This window comes from Branchiostoma lanceolatum, chromosome 1, assembly GCF_035083965.1.
Source record: "Branchiostoma lanceolatum isolate klBraLanc5 chromosome 1, klBraLanc5.hap2, whole genome shotgun sequence".
Taxonomy (NCBI): Eukaryota; Metazoa; Chordata; class Leptocardii; order Amphioxiformes; family Branchiostomatidae; genus Branchiostoma; species Branchiostoma lanceolatum.
In genome coordinates this window covers 13,117,501-13,128,895 of record NC_089722.1, presented here as the reverse complement: position 1 = coordinate 13,128,895, position 11,395 = coordinate 13,117,501, and the positions used below count along the sequence as shown (strand labels likewise).

Below are 11,395 nucleotides of genomic sequence, written 5' to 3'. Positions count from 1 at the left end.
GTGTGTCTGTGTGTGTCTGTGTGTGTCTGTGTGTGTGTGTGTTGTCCATTTGTTTGTGTTACCATTTGTTTGGGGTCAACATAACTCAAGAACCTATGGATGAATCGTGAACATATTTGGTATGTGGGTAGGTCTTGGGGTGATAAAGTTCAACGTCGGAAAGGTGATGCTCACCCGGACATCGATATCTTTTAAGATGATAAAGAATATAAAAAGTGATGAATCATGTTCTCTATCACACGGTATTCACAACCATGCCCCAGGGTGATTTCCTGATCTGGTGACTGTTCAAGACTGGATCACTGTTGACTGCAATTCAATATTAGACATCATGAACACTCGATGACTGATGATTGGTCCTGGTGGTTCATAGTAGACTATGAGACTGGCCCTAATTGCCGTGTTGTAGTTCAGCAATGAGCAACCATGAGGTAGGGGGTTCGAATCCACATACTAGCAGATAAGGACTAGGTTTCCTTTATAGGAGTTCCAAAACTTGAAAATATTCTGACAAGATAAATCCATATCAGTATAAACTGCTAATCATGATACATGGGAAGAAGCTTCGTACAGATAGATCCATTGCAACTGCGGTACATCCTGACCAAAATGACCACTTTGTATTCTTTTGTTAAACTCAATTGACCCCATAGGACACGGCAGCTAAATTGAAGCTTTGGCTGAAATCGTTGGGATTTTCTACTGTAATAGAATTCTGGCGGATCGGTTGGTTCGGCAGCTTGAGGGAGAGCCGATTTCAATCACGGCTTATCTCCGCACAGTTTCTGTTCACAGAGACGTCAATACACTAACTCCCCACCGGTGCGCCGGGACGAGGCAATCAATACAACCATTCAGCGGCTGATGGAACCACGAGATCACACAAGAACACTGTATCAGGCGTTCGTAAAGCGATAACCTTTATATGATAAAAGAATAATGAACTGATTGTCGATATCGTTCACAAGCGGAATGCAATCGTTCTGATGATTGTAGAGCTTTCATAAGAACTAAACCATTTAATGCAAGGTCATTTTAGAATGTTGAAATATGGTCATTGATCTTCTACAAAACGAGGTAGAAGAAACAGCAAGGATAGAGAGAACCCTATCAGAGCTTTTCCATAAACTGGTCTCGCTTTTATCAGCTCTGCCCATAAATACAAGATACCCAATAGTTTCAGAACAGTAGCTTTTTGTGGCACTTTTCCTTAAACGACTTTTGTATATGGTGCTTCCCATCCGATCAAAACTGACAAATGTATGGTTTACCACACCTTTGTTGACAATCTCTAGTGTAGGGGAAAGAGCGGCCATGATCGATGCACAGTATGAAACTCTGATGCCAGCTGATAAGACCATCCCGTTTGTTTTGGTTGAGGTGGAATGTATATCTACAGCTCTGTCCTATAGCTAGCCACTACACCCATAAAGCTACCACTAGATGTTAAAGCTAACATATATGTATTGGTATCAAGTAACTTATGGATCCACGAAGAGGTGCCTTAGAGGAGCGAATCGTGAGAGCTGTAATGGAGTGCGATAGAATGAGCCCTACGATCCAATTTGATAATGACTACGTTAGCCGACACGACCAGTTAACTCAAAGAGCACCTAAAACTCTAAAAACCTCAGAAGTTACAACACTGGATATATGGACAAAAACCACCAAGAATGCTTTTGCTGCAATGATTTTCGTACCACGTACACAATTCCGCACCTGAACACATTTATCTTTGCTGACAGCTTGTCGGCTCGAGTATTCTCAGTGTAGGAATGCCGACATCCGGATAATTCTGTGGTGGGCTCTGAGTGCACCTGCCTGTAGGCAGGATTGTGGTATGAAAGGCTTCGTGGTCCCACATGAACGCCCTTCACCTAGTTATATATAGTACATATAACAGCATGCGGGTAATGTTGGACAAAATACCATCTCCTGAAATGCCGTTGTCTGTGAACCATATGATGTATAGTTTCCTGGTCCCATAACAATTTAATCTTCAGGTAAGAGACGTAGGATTCAGTGAACGGTATCCTCGTGACTGGTGGACAAAATGTCATCTCCTGCTAGGCCATGGTCAAATCCACAATGTCAAGTCAATGTACCGAATGATATAGGGCTTTGTCCTTATCAGCGACTCGCACGAATGTCTGTGAAAGCTCCAGCTGTACATCATACAGGCAGAAACCCCGGGCCGGTAGCACCAATATCCGTACTTCATATAGATTGGAACACACAGCCGGTATCACCACTACTGTGATTACAACCTCTCGTGGCCTGAGCCACGGTTTTAACATACGATTCCCTCTCGGCAAATATTCTTACATCGACTTGAGAATCGAACGCTATACCGTTTTCCTGATAAAAGTCTCGGTCTTCCGAATATCACTTTAACCTCGCCATGTGAATGGGAAGGGTCAGCTGAAAGGGTGATACCTGGCCTGGAGACATCATAGATTTGGTAGCAGAGACCAAATTTTTGCAAAAGACTACTAGTATATCGATGATTATAAATCTAAAGGTGGTGAGAATAATACAAATGCAGTAAAATAGTACAAAGCATGTAAAACTACAGGGGGAACGTTACACCGCTCTTGAAATTAGTAAAATGGCATTTTCTACGTTTAAAGGGTTTATTGTGTTTTTATCTGCATATATATGAAGACGTTATTCGTCCATCCCTCTGTCCTCTGAAAGAGCATCTAAGAAGTCATTGATCCGAGTTCGTTCAACGGTTAGATTTTATATTAGAAGACTATGCACTATTTGAAATATTTAAGTCTGAATAATCAAGTAGGATACTGGATATTACAACATCATATCTCGACACATAGACCTACCATACATACATAATACTACTAGCTTATTTGTGTAGATTGAAATCAATGTTGTAAAAATCAGATAAAAGATTGGTCTTTTAAAAAGAAAGCCATGTTTGTAAAGCCTACCTCATATCTTTACCAGCTAGATCCTTAAGAATTGATGGACAAAATCAATATCATCTATTCAGTTTATTTCTTTTTTTTTCTTTTGGCTCAGTACACCAAGTTTTAAGGTAGTCGACCGTAGCCTAGTCGTAGGTTACACTTCTACGAAACGCTCCAATGTGGTGTTCATTACATGTATTCTTCAGAGTGTCAAGCCTTGTTTTCTGTATTTGTATGCATCATCAACATGGACATAAGGATGTACAGACTACTGATCTAATCCCTAGTCTCGCCTGATGTATAATTCAGTTGATTTCACCTTCTCCTTACTGGATGCATACGTTTGCTGATAGGCTGAAAGTACTGTAACTTTTCTTCTGTAGATGCCCCACTGTTGGTAATATTCAATCAACACATCAAAGTGTCCGGGTCATTCTAATTATAGCCTGGACGGGTAGAGGGTTAATGTTTAATGTTTATACATTACATTTAGCAAAAGAGAGCAAAATATACATTGCATGAGCTGGGACAAAAAGCTAACCTCATTAGTTCTGTCGTCAGCCTTGTCCTTGAAATAATTCTAGGAAGTTCGATCAAGCAAGAAGTGAGCAAAGGATATGATGATTTTGACTTGAGCAAAGTAAATATGCACCGAAACTGCCCATGGGACTGTTCTGTGTCAGAATGTGGACGTGTAAAGCAATAAACCCAATCAAAAATAACGACTACATGCTGCGATATGACGAAAGAAGCGAAGGAAGCGGTATTAGCTTTAATAAAGGTGGCTCTTTAATAATTGCTCTCATTCAATACTCTATCTCTAAAAGCCCTCAAAAAATCCTTAAAGCCGACGTAGCTATAATTCATGCAGCCTTTACGTCAACATGAAAAGTAAAGCGTGCCAGTTACATTTGTAAACTGATTGATATTAAGGGCATTATCGGAAATACAAAATATTCAGACAAAAAAGGCATAAATGCAGCAGTCCACAACATTATGGGTATCACAGTAAAGAAGCAAGTTGACTTTTAAGTTGAAACAGCCATCTAATCGTGACTACTAGTATGAACCGTTACGGGTATGAGTAAATCAGCCAACAGTACGGTTCTGTAGATTAAAAGCTGTCTAAAGAGGCGTAACAAGTTATTGACTACTGCGAAAGCAAATTTATGTTTCATTCCACCCATAAGTCGGCAGAGCATTACGGGCGTCATGAATGAAACCAGCATGTAAAGAAAACGTTAGTAGCTTGCAACGGTGGCAATAATCATTGTCTGGAATTTACAACTGACGAAATATGATGTAAAATGAAAATGAACTGTGATGGTTCCCGGGTAGACTGAAAGGGAGCCGGTATGCCAAATGGGGGAGGGGGGCACATTTCCATCAACTTCAACAATATTTACAATATTTATTCTTAGTTTCTCAGATCGGGTTCGTAAAAGGTCCGAATGTTTCATCAGACAAAGTAAGACACTACATATGCGTGCCAAAGGAGTCTGCCATACCGCTATGATATTAAGTATTTTAATCTACTTAAGGTATCAAATGCTACATTTAAGGAGATATCACGATAAAGCTTCAGCCGACCACACGCCACGTGTGAAATAGCATTAACAGGATTAGTCCGATAATATAGCTATGATCTGCTTTCTTCTATGTCGATAGTCCTCTGCCGCAGACATCCTAGTGTGGGCTGTTCTCCAGTCAGTCTCGTGTCTGTCACTGTCGATTGTCTGTAAGAAACACAACCACAGGTGAAACACAGGTGTACACAGCCAGGTAAAGCCGGTATTACACACGTAAAGGAGATAATGCCTTTATTGGATCAGGCTAGACAATTTATGTGAAAAGGTAAAAAAGGTACAGTTAATCGAACGGCATTTATGAGGCCGGAGGGGCAGTGGGTTGTCTGGAGTCCAATTCTTTCTTCCACCGCATTGTGCCTCCTCAACCAAAGTCAGGTGCCCATTTTTACACCTGGGCGAGAAAAGTCGTGCTATCGGCGGCATGTCAGGGGATTTCGAACCCAGGAACTCCAGGGTTCAAGATCAAACACCCTATCCGTTACGCCAACATTATGCCACTCTATTTGAAAAGAGGATGCTTAAAAAGTGCAGATGAGTTTCCTTAATTTTTTTTGCTCCCGAGTTCAGAATTGATGTATATTTCACTCAGCATTTTCACCGCTCCTAAAAGTTGTGCCGTTCAGTGCTCCAAAATGTGAACAGATGATGGAAAGTTGACAAATCACTTTATTTCGTTGATGTTCCAACCGTCTGAATGGCTTGTCGTCCATCCAAGCCAGTTTTATCCCTGCCTCACCATAACTACCCGCTTCATTCTGTGGTTAGAAAAGGATTCGGTCACAAGTACTCGCCTCTTCCATCCACAGAAATCCCGGATTTGCGGAAAATACCTACTTTATCGTTTGGTTAAACTGCTATTCGGCCACAAGTTGTAATAGAATCTTTACTTCTCTCAAACATTATCTCCTGGCAGCTCAAGCCTTCCCATTCACATCACAGCCGGGGTCACATTCTCATCCCGTTCGCTCTAGCAGCCTTGCCAAAACGTTTCCGATGTTCAATAGCGGAGCAGCAGGCAGAACACTGGGCATCCCTCAGTGGTTACCTTATCATGGCACGTTATTGATTTCCTAACTTCTGCAATAAGCCTTCTTTTCATCAACCCTGCCTGTGGTGGTTGAACGGAAAATCTCACCGGAACCGTCTGGAAATGACGTGTTAAGAAAGACAGATAGATCTCCTTTAAGATGCTGTAGACTTGTAAGTTTGTGAGCTGTTGATGTTGGTCTTGGGGGGCTAGTGTCGCTGATAGAAATCTTTTATCAATCATACACTGTAGACAAACAACAGATCACTCAATTATGAATGTTTTGTGATTGCATAGAAAGCAATCATATTTGCGTATCCTGAGGACAGTGTCTACAGACATCAGGGCGTCGTCACCGATATGAAAAGGTACCATGATAATGATCGACATATACAATATTCATGCAGTTGAAATACGGGCGTTCAGCTGCCAACAGAATAGGTTGATATTTGCATTGCCTTGTGAATATCAGCGGGATCTAGTGATATTAGACGGCTGACTTATGATATCTACGAGCTGTGGAATAGATTGGTAATCATAAAGGGTTACTACCTTAACTGCGATAACAACGATGGCAAGAAAATATGTGCTGCAAATCATATGTACGAGTTATTCATAGCACTGCTTAGCCAAGCAGCATTGATTATGTTAGGCAGCTAAAACCAGCACAGAAGGAAGGAAAGAGGCGAGAGAATCTACAAGATAATGAAAACAATGTACGAATAGTGGATGTTGAGCGGGTATCTCACTGGACTTGCGGCACGTTGGCGACCTCGCTACAAATGCGCGAGTTGACAGCAAATTTCATCGATTGAAACGAATCTTTTCACGCTTCGTGAGCTTTGTTGTCTTTTTAGTCGCACTTGTAAATTTTGCATGATATTCTCATTTATATGGAGTCGAGGGTAATACAGGTCGCATAGAGTCGCAGTCAAGTCGCCAACGTGCCGCAGTCCAGTGCGGTTACTGCTTTACCGGTTTGCTGATCCCGTCAACACGGCGGGACGAGCGACAGAAGGTTGCCGCTCCATCAGCTCTCGGCTGGTGCTTCTGGTCGGGGACTCTTCTGTCGTCTGTCGGCCTCAGCCTCTCCGTACTGGAGTAATCAGGCACGGCTTCTGTCCACACGTCTGGGGAAGGAAAAATTGTCAACTAGCATCTTATTTTCTGTGTATTAGCTTATTAGAAATTACGAAGTTCTTGGTGCAAAGACAATCATAGAAAACTCCTGAGAGACGATGTGTTCCGTATTTTCCAGAATGTTTTGTTTTTGTACAGTGTTTAGTATTGAAACCTTGCGTTAACTTCTGTCACGTCACATTAGCAATGGATGCATGACAATAATGACATACATGGATGTTTTATGATTTTGTAACTGTAAAACACGAGATTTACATAAAGTACCGTGGCGGAAATGTTAAAAAAATGTATATTTTCCGTCGTTCGATTTGTGCTCTGGATGTTCCTCAAATTCGTTGAAAACGTTTTGGGAGTTCTTGGAATTTGCTTGCGTCAGTGTCCAAGAGTTATATGAATCAAGCGCTCTATCTCCGGGCCATAGTAAAGAGTGCTTCTTAGGAGTTTCCTGAAAGGCACATCGCCCAAAGAAAGGGTCAGTTACATCTTATTATGGGCCGAAGACAGAGCACTCGATTTATGTAACTCTTGGGCAATGACGTAAGCAGATTCCAAGGACCTATTAAAGTCCTCAAAAGATTCGACGAATATCCAGAGCCCAAAATGGAACCACAGAACATACCATAGTATATCAATAGGTCAAATGAATAACCACGAAAATTACATAGTACGCGTACGCTGAACATTCTTGCTGAGTAGGTGGTTACCTGAGCTGTACACAAAGTGACAGGCAACAAGCGAAATGATTGAGGTCACAAAGTTCACACCTCCGTACGTTGATCAGGAGCTTATATAGCATACGATGTGACAAAAAGCCGCCTTTCATTTGCACCAAATGGCTACGGAATGGATGAGGTGAGCCGAGGTTACATCATGATGCTATATACAGATACATTATCTTATATCGACATTGTGCATACGTGTGCAGTTAAGAATTTGCACATCTGTCTGATGGAATGTGCCTGTCCTGTGTTATATCTCAGTTCCCTGTGCTTACACGACGTGTGGTGCTCGGGCGGGACCGGATGAAATCTGCCCGGCGGCAGTTTGGCAGGAGGAAGAGGCTTGAACCGTCTCGCCATCAGGTCTCTTTGGCACAGGTCTGCTTTCTCGGGGTCGGCTCTGATAGATAGACAAACATAAACATGAGCTTAACGGAGAGTGTCAAGACGTGTTTGATACCAATTATGTACATTCAAAATCCGTTCCCGTAGGCCAATTGTTAGTGAACAACAAACAATTAATGATAGTGTACAAGCATAAAGTGAGTTAACAAACAGATAATAAATTAAATTAGTTCCTAGTGTACAATACGGATCTATGTCTACATTACTGATATGATGCGGTGTTTGAATTCTTCCTTAAGATTGTCACAGATGGTCATTTAATTATGGCATTTAGACATACAAACTCGTATGATTGAACATTCGGCCTACTCAAGAGAGTGTTTTACCCGACTGATGAAAATTTCTCTGATGAAGGACACACCTACAAGAAGATTAGACAATATCAAACATAGATCTACATGATTTTGCATTTTACTTTATCAGTATCTGTCAGTATGACTGTACTAATCATCATTACTCCATACTAGATTTATTTGCGCTTGCGGTTAGCCTTTGAATGTATTTGGAAATGAACGATTAATTAGTTGAATTTAGTCACACATTAACACGAAATGAAGCTAAACGCCACCTGTACCTGATGTCGAATGAAGACGGCAGTGAGATCTCGTGATCCACCTGTTGTGACGTGTAGAGTCCTGGATCAATGTCCGGTCTGTCCACTGTACCTGTGGGATTATAGGGTCAATAGGAACTGTGCTTTATTTCGAGTCGTGTTTTAGAACGGTTCTCTTGAGTGGCTTTGTGGTGCAATTATCGTGTTGTTACTCATGGTGCGTAGAAACGTCATCAATGTGGACTGGCATTGGGGCTGTGTACCTAAACCCTGTACCTGTACCTGTACCTGTACCTGGAAAATTGTTCAACCTGAACAACAGGTGTACTTAGACTTAAAATGAAAATCCCATGTCAGAGATGACAATTTTGACAATCTTGCACTTGAGAATGAAGAAACATGAAGAAGAATAATTTTGACATTAGAATATATAAACATCATACAAGGACGACAATTCGTTGCTAAAACAAGACAGTTGGCTACATATATGTACCTTAAAGATAATTTGCCAAACTTTAGGTCCATGTTCAAGTCCGGATCTGTACCTAAACCGCTGTACCTGTAGTAAATGTACCTGTATCTGAAAATTGTTCAGGTACACGGCCGTAACTAGCACATTTATTGAAGACCGCATGGATCCGAATGCACATTCTCCTCTTGCTGGATATATAACACTTAAACATCTGCCAATGCTGACTGTAAGAGTCTATTACTTTTTACCAACACTCATCGTATCAACACACTGCAAAAAATGTTGATAACAACCCGCCGATATTTTACATAAACGAAGTTGAACAATTTTGGCAATAACCAAATAGTACCAAACATAGTTATTTCCAGCATATTTGTTCATAATGCAATTACCTACATGTTGTGCGTATCCTATCAAATCATCAAACTTCTTGCACCTGCAGTAGAATTACAACGTTAATCTGTAAGAATGTTGATTACACACTGTGAGCGTACATTACCAACATACATCATATAGGGAAGTGGAAACAAACGCCATGTGCATGAGCCCGGCTTTTGGTTCTTAAGTGAGTACTTTTAAGACCCATGTGACGTCTTTACGACCATTCGTCAGTCTTTCAGGATTCATTTTCAGCGAGGAGGTAAGTAAAAATGTCTTAGAGAACTATAATTGCCTGTATTGAAGGCTTTAGATGCCTTGTAATAGTAAAATGAATCATTGGATTTACATAATATATCAAATTTAGTCGAATTAATACTTTGGTATCACCACTGTTAACAAACTGCTTTTCCGTTGTTAAGTAGACGTTTAAGATCTATATGCCTCCCGTACGACAATCTTTCTTCTGAAATCACTTAACGTAAAAAAGTGTGGCGATATCTCAAGGGTACTTAAATGAGCAGTTATGTTGAAATGGATGTTCAAACGCGCCGACTCCGCCATTGTAATCGGTAGGCTATTTAACAACATGGCTTCAGCACAGCGGAAATGGTCTCCGCGGCGTGCTATAATCACGATCTACACAAATGCTCGCGTAAATCTTGGCACTTTTCGCAAAGCTAGATTCGTGGTGAAAATATAGGCATCCGAAAGTTTTAGGACTGCCTACTCGTAGTGTGGAGTAACGTATGATTTTCAAGTTTCAGTGAAGTTCAGTGAAGTTTCATGACTGGTTGCAGGTCACGTGTCCAAGTTAGTCACGTGTCCGAAGTGGTGGGTCAATCACCATAAGGAAGGTCAGAGACAGATAGATGTCATTTTGGTGTTTGAATCAAACATAGTGTTCCTGTTGTCATTAGGGCTCTTATGATATACACGATAAAGCTCTAGTGACTCACGCCCAACTACAAAAGAGACGGGGCGCCATAGACTTTCTGCAATTTATGTTCCACTGCTCATCGAGTCGCCTATTCTATCTGCATAATGTGACGTCACAGAAGGAGTGGATTGCTCATTCCATGACAAAGAGTGGAGCTGACCAGTCGAAAGTCCTTTTTCTTTGGTGGGCAATTTGTAGTTCAATTTTGATTCAGAATACTTACTGTCAACGTTCAGAGAGAAACAGATGTTTTCTGTACCGTTTGATTTTTTGCAGAAGAGCCAGCCCCTCCGCAGTCCCAGACACAGAATCCCGATCGTCACCAGCAGGATTCCCGTGGCCACAGACACGATAATGGCGGCAATCAGAACCCACTTAGACCCTGTAGAAGGAGTGAAACATGGGCAGATAATAAAGCTTTAAGGGTTGTCTGATCATGTGCACTGCACGAAAATCGGGATTTACCAAAGGTGGTACATGTCGGGTAATGGTTGCTTTTTGCATTACCAGACTTACACAGCATTTACCGCTATTGGTAAATCCCGATTTTTATACAGTGGTATGCGTACAGGCTACTGATTTAGATGTTACGTAGTTAGTTTGATTAGCCAGTTTTTGTACAATTTATAGTAAAAGGTTCTAGGAGCAATTTCAGCATGAACGTTTTTTCATACCTCTCCAATAACGGATAGTTTATTCACAAAACGCAAGAATGCATATGGATCAGAAATACAAAATTATTGAACAAAAGAGCGCAAAAAGTATTTGATTCTGTTGTGTATATTTCTCTGTCTTTCTCTCTCCATCCCTCTCTCATAACTAGCAAGTTGATCATCACATTCTGACTTGCCTTGGGCGGTTTATGCATGACGAGTAGATCCCAATTATGTTGACAACGTTGCTGACTTTTTGACCGCATATCCATGCAGCTCCAAACCATGACTTAGGTGACCTCCCCGGTACGTCCACACGATGCATCACCAAAGCAATGTACAGCAGATACATTAAGCAGAAACCAAACTAAGGGGCGCCCTGAACACGATTACTTCACCGTGACTAACACCTGTGCATGATGGCTCTAATGGATTACCCAGCCCCCCGTAGTCGGTACCCATTTGCACTCGCCTGTAGGCCGCTCCATCACTCCGACAGGCCGCTGGCTATCTAGGTCTATTATCAGGAATACAATACATCAGCCATGTGTTCCGAAAGACATCAAAGTCATATGGAAAAGCTGCCAGGCAG

At 41.4% G+C, this 11,395-nt stretch overlaps 1 protein-coding gene across 1 annotated transcript in view; it reads right to left on the bottom strand.

Annotated features, from left to right (window-relative positions):
* Positions 1 to 3,693: 3,693 nt before the first annotated feature.
* Positions 3,694 to 11,395, bottom strand: part of LOC136435610 (irregular chiasm C-roughest protein-like) — a 37,439-nt gene continuing 29,737 nt past the window's right edge. The window contains exons 9-13 of the mRNA XM_066429236.1: positions 10,410 to 10,532; positions 8,382 to 8,472; positions 7,678 to 7,802; positions 6,519 to 6,673; positions 3,694 to 4,663 (exon numbers count right to left, since the gene is read on the bottom strand). Of these exons, the coding sequence (XP_066285333.1) occupies positions 4,550 to 4,663; positions 6,519 to 6,673; positions 7,678 to 7,802; positions 8,382 to 8,472; positions 10,410 to 10,532 (608 nt within the window). The 3' untranslated portion in view covers positions 3,694 to 4,549. The remainder of the gene's footprint in view (positions 4,664 to 6,518; positions 6,674 to 7,677; positions 7,803 to 8,381; positions 8,473 to 10,409; positions 10,533 to 11,395) is intronic.